The sequence below is a fragment of the Medicago sativa genome, chromosome 5, assembly GCF_051527215.1.
Source record: "Medicago sativa cultivar Bolivia chromosome 5, Bolivia_mono, whole genome shotgun sequence".
NCBI lineage: Eukaryota > Viridiplantae > Streptophyta > Magnoliopsida > Fabales > Fabaceae > Medicago > Medicago sativa.
This window is the reverse complement of record NC_140753.1, coordinates 43,951,398-43,967,926: the sequence shown is the minus strand read 5'-3', so window position 1 is coordinate 43,967,926 and position 16,529 is coordinate 43,951,398. Positions and strand designations below refer to the sequence as shown.

Sequence of the window (16,529 nt, the reverse complement as noted above, 5' to 3'; positions counted from 1 at the left end):
AATGATTTGTAATTTTATGATTTTGATTAATTGGAGTGAGTTGATTAGATCATTTTATCTAAGTCCTGATATTGCAATGTATAATTTCCTATTTTTTTTCTTTCTAAAATTACTTTCATATACACAATCTTTGGTGGTTTATCAAAAGTTTGGTGTACCACAATCAACTATGTAAATAATCTAAGTACTATCACTTATCCAACATCTTAAATTTATTGGTATGAAATTTCCAGATACAACAAATTCTTGGATTAATGCAAACATGACACTTGATGAATGTAAAGTCAAATGCATAAATAATTGCTCTTGCACAGCATATACATCCTTAGACCCATTGGAGAAGGAAAGGGTTGCTCTATCTGGTTAGGTGATCTTATTGTAAATAATTTAAATTTAAGTTCGAATGGATTCTGCATATATCGGTAAAGATTTTAGAACTATTTATATATGTTTGGATGAGGTAATAGGAAATTTTAGTGAATTTTGAATTCTAATCATTTCAAATGATTCAATTGAATTGTCTTCAAATGATTTTGTATACTCATTGTTAACAATTTGGGCTACTTTGACAAATTTTTTAAAAAAATTGGTCAAATTGAAAAATAGGAACCAATTTGCTGTAAAATTTTGAGTCAAATTTGAAAACTGAGTGGTCAATTTGAAATATTTGAGCGATCAATTTGCAATTTTAAAAAATTGTAGTGGCCAATTTACAGTATTTTAATATTATAGGAGTCAATTAGAAAATTTTGAAAAATATTGGGACCAACTTTGCAAAATTTGAAAACAATTTAAGGACTAAATTTGAAACTCTTCTAATTTAATTTGGAAAAAATCCTTCTTAAATTGTCATCATTTTGAAAATTCTACATTTAATCATCAAAATAATGAAATTCATCAAAGAGGATTGGAGTTACCTCAAAAAATTACATTAGCTCAAAACATTATCCCATCCAACCTAATTGGGAATCACAATTTCTTAGTGATAGGACCCACCACTTATAACCAAAGCGAAATATAAAGGTAGTCACAATTTTTAATTTATTTGGATATGCACCAATGTAACATACTAATATTGATTATTCTATGAAATTATCTTTGAATACAGATTTTTCAAAAGTTGATTTTTACTTATTTGACTTGTTTAAACTTCATTCAAGTATTCTTTTTCCAAACAATAAGAAGCAGATCATGTATGAGAACTTGCAGGTGAGAGGGGAAAGACTTGTAGTGTGACAACTTGTGTCAACAAGGTTTTGTGAGCACATAACCGTCTTAAACACTTTAGATGATAAATTTACCAAATGAAGCACCAAAAACTTTAAATTTCAGTGTTGTTGGTCTTCTAGCACACCATCATAGCTAACCCACTGGGTTGGTCTAATTGTGTTGGTTTGAGCCCTTAGAGTGCGATCCTTCTCAAATCTCAAGTTCGATTATCTTCGATGTTAATTTAGATGGACTAGTTTAGCTTCTTAAAAAGAAAAAAAAAACATCATAGTTGACCCGCTCTATGCGAGGTTTGTTTGATATGCGAGGTTCACTTGACCCACTCTATGCCAATTTAATAGGTAAGCACAATAACACAATACATCTTATACTTCTGATTATTTCATTTACTCTTTCCAAAATTTCCTCTTTTGTTCTCTCTCTTTCTCGGAAGTCAAACCATTCATCTTGAAAATCAATCAGAATTCACAACTAGAGAAGACATTAGAAAAATAACATTAGTGGTGATCAATCTCAAACCTATTTACAACCCACCGACCTCAAACCTGAAGACTACACTCACACCAACGAATAAGCTCCATATCCTAGATCCGACCTACCACCACCATCTCAGTGCTGCGGTGCAACTGCCACCCATGCTGACTCTCATGTCTATAAGGTTTAAACCATATGTCACTAGTTCCTTGAAGATTCTCGTTAAAGGCAAATTTTAGGAAATTAGATTACAAAATGTTGAGAATAATTTAGGATCGTCTGAAAATGATTGGACGACTAAAAACGCATGACCGTGGGAATTTGTTGACTACAACATATCCCAGTCCAAAGTTTAGATATGTTTAGCCAGTCTTTTTGCATGTTACTTTCAAGTCTTAACGAGCAACATTTGAAAACCCGTGTTCTAAATTGTCATCAATTTCATAATTGCGGCATAGATCTTAGCTCCAAGAAAATAGAACATTTTTTAGAAAACATGTGGAAAAAAAAATGTTTCCTATTCGAACACTAGGCCACAATTTTTTAGTTGTGTACTAGGTCAGTCTGTGTAGTTTAAAATTAAAAATGTTTTAGTGGTTCATTTAAATTTGAAATATAAGAACATATATTACCATCTTTTACTGCAACACAATCCCCTCCCTATAAAATCAATGATGTTTTAATAATCTAATAAATTTTTACTTATTAATTGAAATTTATCTCATTTGATAAACAAAAGGAATGATAGACAAGATCATGATGATAAAAGAGAAAGATGAAGATGGACATGACGATTTTGAGCTTCCTATATTTGAACTATCTACAGTACTCAAGCGACCAATAACTTCTCAAATGATAATAAACTTGGTGAAGGTGGTTTTGGACCGGGGTATACAAGGTACATTTTTATCATGTGTAAAAGTAATACAAAAAAACTAATTAATTATGTTATTGATCTCTTTCTTTCTCAACTATGAAAATTAGGGTACATTGCAAGATGGACAAGTAATTGCAGTCAAAAGACTTTCGAAAAATTCAGTACAAGCAGGGGTGAATCCTTTCAATGGGATGGGGTAGCTTTGGCTACCCCAAAATTTTTATTTTTATTGAGTCATTAGGTATATTTATATGGTTAGCTACCCCAATAATATAATTTTAGCTACCTCAAACAAATTCATTTGCACAAAAGTAGCATAAATTAAAAGGTTAACAAATTATTACTTGATTAATAAACTTATTTGTTTTATTTCGACATTTCGATCTCTATAACAACTATAAAGAAAGCATTTTTAGCAATATAAATTATCAATAGTGAAACATAATAGACGATAATTTAATACAAATAGCTTATTTGTCTACTTTGAAAAATAAAATTGTTAATCTGTTTAGCAAATATTCAATTATAAATATATTTGATTTCTTCCCTCAAAAAAAAAATATTTGACTTCTCAAAACCTAATTTTATAGAGATTAAACATATCCAACCTTTAAATTTAATATATAATATTTTAAAATATATAATTTTTCCTTGATTAAAAAAATTATTTGTATTTGGCCCTCTCGTAAAAAATTTCCTAGCTTCGCCGCTGAGTACAAGGAAGGATCAATAGAATTTAAAAATGAAGTCTTATTGTGTGCTAAATTGCAACATCGAGTAAATCTTGTTAAGGTTGTTGGTTGTTGCATTGAAGAATCTTGTTAAGGTTGTTGGTTGTTGCATTGAAGGAGAGGAGAAAATGTTACTCTATGAGTCCATGCCGAATAGAAGTCTCGATTTATTCATATTTGGTTAGTAACTTTTGTAATATTTGATATTCATGATAATGAAGTGATTCGTTTTTAAGGAAATTTTCGAAAGGAATGACTAATAAACTCACATGACCATCTTGATAGATCCAGTTCAAAGTAGGTTCTTAGGTTGGCCTGTGCGCTTCAACATGTTGAATGCAATTGCTCGAAGACTTCTTTATCTTCATCAAGATTCTAGATTAAGAATCATACATAGGGATCTAAAGGCAAGCAATATTTTCGTCGACAATGATATGAATCCAAAGATTTCAGATTTTGGCATGGCTAGAATGTGCAGAGGGGATCAAATTGAAGGGAAGACTAGTAGAATAGTTGGGGCATAGTAAGTATGTTATGTAATGATAAATTTTTCTATGATTAAAATAGTCATCAAACTAATTATAGTTTTTTTTTTCCAGTGGTTACATGGCACCTGAATATGTTATTCATGGATTATTCTCTATAAAATCAGATGTATTTAGCTTTGGCGTGCTATTGCTAGAAATCATAAGCGGAAGAAGAAATAGGGCACTTACCTACCATGAACATGATCACAATCTTATTTGGCATGTAAGTACCGCATGAAACAAAGACTTTCTTTAAATAAAGTAGTGGATAAAAATTTATTGAATTTTGTTGTAGGCTAGGAGATTGTGGAGAGGGGACATTTCACATGAATTGATTGATGATTGTTTAAGGGATTCATGTATTTTATCTGAAACACTACGTTGTATTCAAGTTGGTCTTTTATGCGTGCAACATGTTCTAGATGATAGGCCAAATATGACAACAACAATTATGATTACTTTACCTCAACCAAAAGAACCTGGTTTCTTAAATCAAAGAGTCTCAATTGAAGAAACATCTTCAAGAGAAGAAATACCTTCAATCAATGGTATAACTATATCACGATTAAATGCTAGATAGATGAATTAGTACATTTTAAATATTGTTGCAAGATTGTGAAATATAGTTTTAAACATGAATATTCATAAGCTATTATAGTTTGTTATAGAAAAGTGTGAATAGATTTTCTATTTTATAAATAAATGTAATGAAAAGCTTAAATTTTAAGGTTTAAGTGATAATAAATCTTTGTAAATACTACAAATTTTTGTGTCGGTCCCTCTTTCGTCCCTCTTTACCCTTTTTTCCTTGTAAAATACCAACAAAGTTAGATATCTTTTTTAATTCTTTTTGTCAAAGTTGTGTTTAAATTTTTTGATAGGATAGACAGAAATACAAATCACCAATTTCTTGTATCCAAGATGTAAAAGTTAGTTACATATGTTAGTTAGATTAGTTAGGAGTTAGTCTAATTTTCTATATATACGACAATGGTTACTTGATGTAACAAGTAACAACAAGTGCTTGTTTGATTCACTTTCCAAAAACAGATTTTTAGTTTTAAAAAATTGAAAACTACAAAAAAAATTAGTAAACTATATTTTTTAAATTGTAATTTTGAAAACTAGTTTCAGTTTTTTAGTTTTAAAAACTAAAAAAGCAAAACAATCAAAAGTAGTTTTGGTTTTTAGTTTTAGTTTTCTTTTTAGAGTTCAAAAAAGACGGACCATTGGCATATTTTCATTAATGACATTTTTTAATTATAATAACATATTGTTTATGTTTAATTTGTACTTGATTTTTGTAGCAAAAAAATAAAAAATTTGTACTTGATTTTACACTAGTTAACGTAAATACTTCAGAAGGAGAAAAAAAAAAGTAAGACATGCATACTATCAAAAAAAAAAAAAATGAAAGGCACATCTTGAAATCGATTTTTTACATTTTTTTTGGTTATTGATTTGTAAACTTTCACAAATTTATCTCTCAACGAATTACTTTGGCATTTTAAAATAATACAAATATAAAATTAATTTTTTAAGTCACATTTTCTTTTCCTCACCCAGAACAAAAAATGTAAAAACTGGCATTATACAGACACTAGTACGTATGAAAGAGAAAAAAATTAATCTAACCATTAATATTCGTCATTAAAAAACACGAGTACGAGTAATTACCTCTTGCAAAAATAAAGTACGAAAAGATATCGACACAAGCGAAAGCAGACACACTCAAAAAAGAAGCAACAAAAAGTTGGTTTCAAGCCCGTGCGCATGCTTGATTGCTTGATTGTACATTGGTGTGTAAATTTTTACTCCGACTTGAGATTTGTGGTTAATGTGCCCTTTAAAGTTATTAGGTATTTAAAAAAAAAAAAAAAAAGAAGTTATATGCTCCAGCAAGAGAGATGACATTTCTAGCTAATCCCATTATTTATTATCATATCCCAACTTATATTGAAACAATTATTATTAATGAAATGCAATGAGCATGTTTCCCAAAAAAAAGAAATATTGTTTTTTGTTTTTACAAAGTAAGGCTATATGTCATCTCAGTCTTATGTACTATTTTAAATTTTAATCTACTTAAGTGTCGCCGATTTGTCTGTGTACCATTTGCTTAAAAAGATAATAAAATGATATGTCCTAACATCATCACAATAAGATTGCATCATCACAAATCTTTGATTTGTCACTAACATATGATATGATTATACAATATTCAACTATGAACTCATCAAATGTTCTAAAAAAAAATGCTATGAACTCATCAAATCTAATGTATATTCAATTATCAAGCCAATAATTAAACAAATATGGTATATTTGTTAATTAACAAATTTTATGAATTTTAGATTAAAAAAAAACATTGTGAAAAATAGTTTTCAAAGTGTATTAAAAAAATTAAGTTATCAAGCAAATTTTTTACCTTTTCATTTTTAAAACAGTTTTTAAAAGTGTAATTTTCAAACATTGTTTTTTTCCTTCTTAAAACAGTTTTAAAGAACAAATTTGTAAAACAATTTTCAAAAATAAAAAAGACACAATCAAACAAGCCTCACTTTTCTATACTATCCTATCAATTATGAGTTCCACCAAGAATTGTAACATGACATCAGAGAGATAATTATTCTGCTGCATTCTTTCTCAAAATTTCATGAGAAAATTTCATTGAAGCACAATCTTCAACATTTTCCTACTTTGTTTCTTCCTTGAAGATTCGCTTTTTAAATCCCATGAAATAAATTTCTTGGGGGTTTCATTTCCTTTTTCAATTTATGATGATATCTTGAAGTTCATTGATTCTATTTAATTTGGCTTTAGGGTTCAGTTTCTACAATAAATAAAATTTTATTTGAGCAACATGTCGATTTTTCGGTCCTCTAACCAATCAGATTCTTATTCTTCTTCATCTTGTTGTTATTTAGCTAGAACCTTGAAGACAAAGCTTGGCAAGAAAATGCATCGAGGAATGTGGAGCATGAGTTTTGTCGATGTCTTTCAGTATTTCTTTTTTATATTTCACAAGATGAAAATGACGTTAATATCTTCCAGCTTGTGAGAGGCTATTAGAGATGTAAAAATTGGTTGCATTTTAGTTATGTTAGTTAGACGATTTTTCATATGTTTCCTAAATCATGTCCTAGGCTTTTTCTTGATTTTTATTTCGATTATAACACATCATTTTTCTTTTAAATGTGTTGTTATGAACACTTACACCGGTCTTGCTTCTTCATCTGATTTCTTTAAGGCTCCGTTGAACGAAGACAACAACAAATTCCATGTCTTGAATTGTTTCTATGTTATACTGAAGAGAATATTACGTACCATTGAGAAAAGAAACGTTTTATAATAATACAAAATCAGCTACAAAAAAAGTTGTTGCATAAAAGAAAAATTATGCTACTTCAGGTTAAGAAATCAAGAGATCTTCATTTGTTTAGTATGATCAATTTATGATGAATATCATTCTACAGATTCACATTATGCTACTTCAGAAGATCTTTCAAATGCTATTGGAAATATGAAAAGCTTGGTGGGAGCTAGTGTCAATAAAATATCTCTACGTAATGATTGGGACAGAGAAGGAAGTTATCTCTACGTAAAAGAAATTATTCCAAATATTGAGTAAAAATAACCTTGTTCAACCTGGAAAGTAAAGAGATTCACAAAAAATGAAGAAAAAATATAGTCTAAAACATAGTCTCTAATAAAAGTAAAAGCTACTTATCTGAACCCTAGGAGAAGTTAGAGTTGAAAGTTTCCCTTTTGTGTATATCATGAAACTTCAGCCTACCTCTATGAACAAGCAGTGGCGTTGCCAGGAACCTGGACCAGGGGGTTCATTTTTGCGAACTTTAATTACTAATAATTATAATAATATATTTAATTACTAATAATTATAATAATATATATTCAAAAAATTACATTGCATCAGTGTACCTTGTAGTCAAAATACTTCATATGCATACTCTACAATTGCATGGAACATGTTGTCTTTGTCGTTGAGAGCTAGATCCTTGCTCAATTGATGGTAATCTCCTCTTAAAAAGTTTCTCCATAAACTCCTACAACATTCAAAACAACAATTTACACAACTGATAGCAATAACATTGTTTCTATTCTGATACAATTGTTCCATGAAACAACATTCAAAACAACAATCTATACAACTGATAGCATTGTTTTTATTCTGATACATTCTGTTCCATGAAAAATGCCTATACACAAGCTGCTTGTTCAAAAATGCCTGTTCAAAACAACAATCTATACAACTGATAGCAAACTAGCAATATACACAAATTATACAGTATACAATATTCACAATTTTAAGCAACTAAACAAATCAAATAAACAATCAATCAGCAAGCAAGCAGTAACAACTAACAACAAGTCCCAATTTTAGAATTAACAAAAAAAAAACCCCAAATTAGAAACCCTAAAATTTCAAAATTCCCAAATCACCAATTTTCAGAATCATTACCTGTTGTGTTGCTGTGTATATGTTATTGGAGGTCGGAGAAAACCAGAAAGGTAGTGACGTGGTGGAAGAAGCCACGGTCTGTTGGTGGTGCGCGCGCGGTGGGTGGTTGTCGTCTTCGTTGTTGAGAAGCTACACGGAAATAGTGCAAGAGAGAGAGACAAAGAGGAAAGGAGATACGTTGCGCGGTGGTCTGTTAGTGGTGGTGCGCGGTGGTTTTTCGGCGGCGAGATTGAGAACGCAAGGAATGAAGAAAGGAGATGAGAGTGTGTAGTGTAGAGAGAAGGTTAGAGAGAGGAATTTTTAAGAAAATGAGTATGAGGTTTGAGTGTTAGACTGTCTTGGGTCATCCCTTGGGTCAAGGTGCAAAAAAATAATTCCAGGGGGTTCAAAGTACAAATAATATTGGGGTACTGGTGTAATTTTATTAAGTTCAGGGGGTTCAGTTGAACCCCCTCACTACTATGTAGCTCCGCCCCTGTGAACAAGGAGATATTTGTTACATTTATTTTCTCTCCTATTCTCCATATCGGTAACTTTCTTTGTTTTTTTTTTTGGTAAACAACTTTCTTTTTAAAAATGATAAGAACTATGAAAAGTTTGGTAGTCAAAATTAAAGAAAGAGATATTAATGATACCTTTATGGATTGATGAAGTTTTTTGGGTCCTACTAGGATATATGATGGTCGAATTCAGGCAAGTGCATCAAATTGTTTATCAAACAATAAAGTGACAAGTAGAACATCTTATCCAATAAGATTGTCATTTCAACTAGGCAATTCACGTTATTTATCTAGGAACAAGAAAATAAATAAAAACAAATAAAATAAAAGATATAGGGGGTTTTACAATTTTGTCTGTGTGCAGCAGGATAAGAGTTTAGGAGTGACATGTTTTGATTGCAGAACCATTGCGGTGGATGATTTCACAAATGGTATGACATTCAAAGATATACTTGCATGTCTTATGCGGATTCTGGATGAAACACCGTCTGCCACTCAGTATTAAGTTCCAAGAAGGAATTGGGCCTTGAGATGATTTTTGTTGTATTTAGGTTTTTTTTTTCTTTTTCACTTTTGTTTCATGTAAATGATGAATTAATGAATGTTGGTATGAATGAATTTTATTTATTTTTTTACTTTTTTTCCCCTAAACAATTATTTTCACTTTGTAATGAATGAATGATTGACTTTCCAAAATTTGTGTCTAATTTGATGATTGAATGAATGTATGAATGTATGCATGAATGAATGAATGTAGGAGCGAATAAAGGAATGAATGGAGTAGTGCCTAAAATTACACATAAAACTAAGTTTCTAAATCTTTCTTGTGTTTTCTTTATAAGTATTTCATTTTCTTTGGGGTATTTTCGTCAGTTTAAGGGGCATGTGAGCAAACCATAGATGCCTAATTAGGAGCAATTTTCATTTCTTCATATAGTTAGAATGATAATCTTTGACATTTGGGTTTTAAATATGGATGACAAAAAAATATGTACCCGCAGATCCACCACGGACACGAATCAGATACCTTAATGCATATAGACATAAAATAAACAAATACTACCTCCGTTCCTTTTTAATTGTCACTTTTTGACATTTTACACAAATCAAGACAATCAATAATTGTTTCTACTTTTGATGCAATAAGTCATACTTTTGCTATAATGACCTTATTAATTTAACATCTCATTTCATATATTTATCTCTCCGCAATAAATAACAAAGGATAATATTGGTAAAACAACATTTAATGATGCATTGAACTTTGAAAGTGACAATTAAATAGGAACAAAAAATTTCTCCAAAAGAGACACTTAAAAAGGAACGGAGGGAGTATTTCAACTACCCGTTATTTAATTGATACACGTATTAGTTATTAAATTGAATTAAATACATAAATTACATAAATATAATATAAAAGAATAAAAACCCTTTCAAAATTGTGTCAAGAAAAAAAAACTTAATGCCGTATTATGAATATATATATATATATATATATATATATATATATATATATATATATATATATATATATATATATATCTTTTGGGACTGTTTTGTGCCTTGCTCTACTCTTTACTCTGCATATAATTTATGAAGCATAACTCTGCATTTAGATAGAATTATAATCTTTTGACATTTTGGTTTTAACTGTGATGTTCTTGTTTAGTCTTTGATTTCTAATCATTTTGGACTATTTATCACCTTTAGGATTGTGGTTTACATTTCTATTATTCAAGGAAGAATCCATTAAAATATTAATTATGCTTATCCTTTATTATATACGAAAAAATTAATTGTTGGTGATGACGAGAGTACATCTTTTTGATGTGACTATTAGAATATGTCTATATTCATTGTTTCACTTGTAAATATTGATTAGTCTTTCATTAGTATTGATTAGCCATTCATTAGCCATGAATTACAATTCATGAGCCTTTCATTAGTATTGATTAGCCATTCATTAGCCATGAATCACAATTCATGAGAATTGTTTTAATTTCCTAAATAGGTTTGTAAACATTTGTATATATTTTCACAAATGATATCAATACAATCAGGGAATTATATTCTTATATGGTATCAGCTTTCTTTTTGATCCAATAACCCTAAAATCATCAAAATTGTCGCCCCCCTTTCCTCACTTCTACAATGGTTGAACCTAATTCCCCCAAAAATAATGTTGATGACACTTCATCAACAACCAGCCAATCTACTACGGCGGTGAAAACCACCATCCATTCCGCTTTCACCATTAACAATGTCAAAACCATCATTCCGGTGACATTGGACAATGATTCCAACCTTTATCTCTCTTGGACTGCACTTTTTTTGGTGCAAGCACGTGTCCACAACCTGCTCGATCATATCATCCCCCCATCTGATGAAAAAACCATCTGCGCGGCAGCCGATCTCAAAGCCAACGATTCTGACCTTTGGAATCGTCTTGACGCTGTTGTGTTGCAATGGATGTATGCAACCGTCACACAGGACATCCTCAACTCTATCCTTGTGATTAACGATACTGCCGAAGCATGTTGGAATCGCATTGCTGCTATGTTCAATGACAACAAACACTCAAGGGCTGTGCAACTTGAAAACTAGTTTAGCAACACCAATCTTGAGGATTTCTCTTCCACCAAGGCTTACTGTAACCGCCTCAAACTTCTCTCTGATCAACTTGCAAATGTCGATTCTCCGGTTTCCAATACCCGCTTGGTATTGAAAATGATTTCTGGACTCACCGACACTTATGCCGGATTTGTGACCTACATCCAGCAACATGACCCTTTACCAACCTTTGCTGCTGCCAAATCCAGATTAGAGCTCGAAGAATCAACTATTCTTCAACGTGCTGCTCGTGATTCTTCCTCTTCAACACCAGCGGCACTTGTGGCTAACACCACCACACCACTGACTAATGTCTCTCCTCCGTCCTACTCCATGAGCAACGGGCAGAACCGTAACAATTCTCGCGGTCGTGGAAAGAAAAACAACCGCAACAACAACGGTGGCCGAAATAATGGAAGAGGTGGTCGTTCTGGTGGTCGAGGACAGCAAGCACCATGGCAGCAACAATGGACACCATGGCAACAATGGGCAGCTCAATGGAACATGCCACCATGTCCTTACCCTACTTACAATTGGAACCGGTCTAACAATACTGTCCCACAAGGAGGAATTCTTGGGCCAAAACCACAAGCTGCCCTTAATGTGAATGCACCCACTCCAACTGATATTGAGAATGCTATTCACACCCTTAATCTTGCTCAGCCAGATCAGTCGTGGTATATGGACATCGGTGCTACCTTTCACATGACATCCTCGCAAGGTAATCTCTCGTCTTATACTAAATTGAGCAAATCTAATAAAATCATCGTAGGAAATGGTCATTCAGTTCCAATATATGGTATAGGTAGTGCATACATTCCCTCACCCCACCCCCCTCTTATCCTAAAAAATGTACTACATGCCCCTAATTTGATTAAAAATTTAGTATCTGTTCGTAAATTTACTATAGATAATAAAGTTTCAATTGAATTTGACCCGTTTGGTTTTTCTGTGAAGGACTTTCAGACGGGGACGGCTCTAATGAGATGTGAGAGTCGTGGCGACCTATACCCTATCACCACCAGCACCATTTCCACAAATAAAGTCGAGCCTACATCATCCTTTGCAGGTTTGTCGTCATCTCTTTGGCATGATCGCTTAGGTCATCCAGGAAAACAAGTTTTAATTTCTCTTAGACAAAATAAATTGATTGAATGTAATGATTCTAGGAAAATACATTCTCCTTTTTGTCAATCTTGTCCTCTTGGTAAACATGTTAAATTGCCATTTATGAATTCCCATAATCATAGCTTGTTGCCTTTTGATATTTTACATAGCGATGTATGGACATCTCCTGTCTTAAGTTCGTTAGGTCACAAATATTATGTTCTGTTTTTGGATGATTACTCAAATTTTTTGTGGACATTTCCCATTTCACAAAAATCTCAAGTATACTCTTGCTTTCAAAAACTTCGTGCTTACATAAACACACAATTTCAAAAGGAAATTAAAACCATTCAGTGTGACAATGGTCGTGAGTATGTAAATAACAATTTTCGAAAAATATGTGAAACCAATGGAATTCATTTTCGTTTGTCTTGCCCATATACATCTTCTCAAAATGGAAAATCAGAACGAAAAATACGTTCCATTAACAGTATTATTCGAACTTTGTTACTTCATGCATCGTTACCCTCATCATTTTGGCATTATGCTCTAGAAATGGCAACCTATCTTTTGAACATTTTACCTGGTAAAACTATCAATTTTGAGTCACCTCTTAAAATGTTATATCAAAAAGACCCATCTTATTCTCACTTACGTGTGTTTGGATGTTTATGTTATCCTCTCATTCCTTCCACTACAATACATAAACTTCAACCTCGTTCTACACCATGTGTCTTTCTTGGGTACCCGTCAAATCATAGAGGTTACAAGTGTCTTGAGTTATCTTCAAACAAAATTATCATTTGTCGTCATGTCATATTTGACGAAACAACTTTTCCTTATGCAAAGATACACACTCCTAAACCCACAACATACACATTCCTAGATGATGATTTATCACCTTACATCATCAACCACCTCTTGACTCAAACTCAATCCGACCCAAATCAAAGCCCACTGGCTCATCAAATATACCAGCCTTCCTCACCAACTTCAAACCACCAAAACACTCCACCTAATCTTAATTCTTCATATCAACCACCCACCTCCCCTTCTCCTACAACACGGCCCAGCCCTCAAAGTTGTACCACACCTCTTTCCCACACCTCAGTTACACAATCGCACTCTCAAATAACAAACCAACCATCACCTCCTCTTATTTTCCAACCAGTTTTACAAACAGACTCCAAACCGGTAACTAGGAGTCAACATGGAATTTTTAAGCCAAATCCAAAATATTGTGGCCTACACAACCATGTTACCAAATCTCCTCTACCTAAAAACCCAGTGTCTGCACTTAAAGACCCAAATTGGAAAATGGCCATGGATGATGAATATAATGCTCTAATTAAGAATAAGACGTGGGACTTAGTACCATGGCCACCTAATTTCAATGTAATAAGATCTATGTGGATTTTTAGACATAAAGAGAAATCTGATGGTTCTTTTGAGAGGCATAAAGCCCGACTTGTAGGTGATGGTGCAGGTCAACAGGTTGGCATTGATTGTGGAGAAACATTTAGCCCGGTTGTTAAACCAGCAACAATTCGGACTGTCCTTAGTATTGCTATGTCAAAATCTTGGCAAATTCATCAATTAGATGTAAAAAATGCTTTTCTACATGGCGAGCTAAAAGAAACAGTGTACATGCATCAACCGTTAGGCTTCAGGGACCCGAAAAATCCACATCATGTGTGCCTTCTCCGCAAATCTTTATATGGTCTAAAACAGGCTCCTAGAACTTGGTACAAACGATTTGCAGATTATGTTTCTTCAATTGGCTTCTCTCAAAGCAATTGTGATCACTCTCTCTTTATCTACAAGAAAGGCACTCAAATAGCTTACCTCCTCTTATATGTGGATGATATTATTCTCACTACTTCTTCCGATAGTTTGAGAAAATCTACCATTTCACTACTAAGTTCAGAATTTGCTATGAAAGATTTGGGACCCCTACACTTCTTCTTGGGTATTGCAGTCACTCGCCACTCCCAAGGTCTATTTCTCTCACAAAAGAAGTACGCAGAAGAAATTCTTGTCCGTGCTGGCATGTCATCTTGCAAACCCTGCCTCACACCGGTTGATACAAAACCGAAACTGAGTGCAACTGATAGCTCTCCATTTGAAGATCCAACTCTCTATCGAAGCCTTGCAGGTGCACTTCAGTATCTCACTTTCACTCGACTAGACATTTCTTATGCAGTACAACAAATATGTCTCTTCATGCACAATCCCATGGAAGCTCACATGCATGCTCTCAGACGTATTTTACGCTACATTCGAGGCACCATCCATCATGGTTTACATCTTTATCCATCATCTACTTCCTCCTTAATTTCTTATACAGATGCTGATTGGGGAGGGTGCCCCGACACTAGACGTTCCACCTCTGGTTATTGTGTGTTTCTTGGGGATAACCTACTCTCATGGTCGTCCAAGAGGCAACCCACATTATCTCGCTCTAGTGCTGAAGCCGAATACCGTGGAGTTGCAAATGTTGTTGCTGAATCATGTTGGTTACGCAATCTACTTCTTGAGTTACATTTTCCTATTCACAAAGCCACCATGGTTTACTGTGACAATGTAAGTGCAATATATCTTTCAGGTAACCCAGTTCAGCACCAACGAACGAAACATATTGAGATGGACATCCATTTTGTTCGTGAAAAGGTAGCTCGAGGTCATGTTCGCGTTCTTCACGTTCCCTCAAGATATCAAATTGCAGATATCTTTACCAAGGGTCTTCCCTTAATTCTTTTTCAAGATTTTAGAGACAGCCTCACGTTCATTAACCTCCCGCTTCAACTGCGGGGGAGTATTAGAATATGTTTATATTCATTGTTTCACTTGTAAATATTGATTAGTCTTTCATTAGTATTGATTAGCCATTCATTAGCCATGAATTACAATTCATGAGCCTTTCATTAGTATTGATTAGCCATTCATTAGCCATGAATCACAATTCATGAGAATTGTTTTAATTTCCTAAATAGGTTTGTAAACATTTGTATATATTTTCACAAATGATATCAATACAATTAGGGAATTATATTCTTATAGTGACCTATGGCTAGATGGTGAGTGATAGATGGGTTTGGTTGCCCATCTTTCCTCATGGATACACATTCAAAGATGCGTATCAGATAATCTCTCGTTCGAGCAGCCAATAATTAGTTTTCATTCTGACATAATATGGAACATAGCAGGGTCTCTAAAGGTGTCGTTTTTTGCATGGAGAATTCTTAACAAAAGGATTTCAACAAAAGATAACTTATTTTGTTATAGGGTGTGCTCCAAGGGGCAAAGAACTGTATCGGGGGTTGTAGCAATGAAGAATCAATTAATCACTATCTTAGGTTGCAATTCTTTTGGCAGTAATTGGTATTTAATTCATTGGTGGTTGCGTATTTCAACCATAACCCAACTAATGATTTGGAGCATGCACAACAATTTGGGGTTTCTTATGTTTTTAGGAAAGGAATTTTGTTCTTCAAGTTATTTGATTGGCTACTATTAGGTTGGCATGGATGGTATGCAATGCAATGATATTTTGAAATACAGAGCTACCGATGGACCAAATACTTGAGCGCATAAAATTTCATTTTTGGTGGTGGTTGAAATCAGATAACTCATTATTTTTGCGACTATCACACATTGTGGTCTTATGTGTTAGTCTGACTTGGTTATCCTACTTTATTATGTTTCATTTTTTTTTCCTCTTTTGGCTAGCTATCTAGCTTTGCTTTGCTTTGTTTGTAAGCTCGTTTATTTCCTTTGAGGCACTCCTTGTGCTATAAAGGAAGATTTTATCTATTATAACTTTTGAATTCTTTAAAAAAAGATTGTTTATCACTTTTCTATCATTAAATTGTTGCATGCTTTCCGGTTGTATTTGATCATGCCAAAATGAGAGAAAGGACACATTAATGTTTCATGTTGAAATTGCAAATTTTGATCATTCTTGGAATAGTGTCTATCAGAAATAATAGG

The 16,529-nt window shown here is 32.9% G+C and overlaps 1 protein-coding gene, 2 long non-coding RNA genes and 1 pseudogene across 4 annotated transcripts; 2 read left to right on the top strand and 2 right to left on the bottom strand.

Annotated features, from left to right (window-relative positions):
* The window catches only part of LOC146922313 (uncharacterized), a 145,238-nt pseudogene that overhangs the window by 71,334 nt on the left and 57,375 nt on the right, over window positions 1-16,529 (bottom strand).
* LOC146922318 (uncharacterized) lies at window positions 3,396-4,704 on the top strand. The gene is made up of 2 exons (XR_015012415.1): window positions 3,396-3,835; window positions 3,912-4,704. It is a non-coding gene; the product is annotated as an uncharacterized LOC146922318 (long non-coding RNA).
* Window positions 7,529-8,797, bottom strand: LOC146922317 (uncharacterized). Its single transcript, XR_015010844.1, has 3 exons — window positions 8,323-8,797; window positions 7,782-7,906; window positions 7,529-7,667 (listed from the first exon to the last, which is right to left on the bottom strand). It is a non-coding gene; the product is annotated as an uncharacterized LOC146922317 (long non-coding RNA).
* LOC146922316 (uncharacterized) lies at window positions 10,657-12,704 on the top strand. Of its 2 annotated transcripts, none has more exons than XM_085715302.1 (2): window positions 10,657-12,153; window positions 12,390-12,704. In XM_085715302.1, the coding sequence occupies exons 1-2, from the start codon at window positions 11,550-11,552 to the stop codon at window positions 12,422-12,424; spliced, it is 639 nt and encodes a 212-aa protein (XP_085571428.1). In that variant the 5' UTR covers window positions 10,657-11,549; the 3' UTR covers window positions 12,425-12,704. The 2 variants fall into 2 exon arrangements, with proteins under 2 accessions (XP_085571428.1, XP_085571430.1); XM_085715304.1 differs by having other exon boundaries at window positions 10,812-12,153; window positions 12,399-12,704.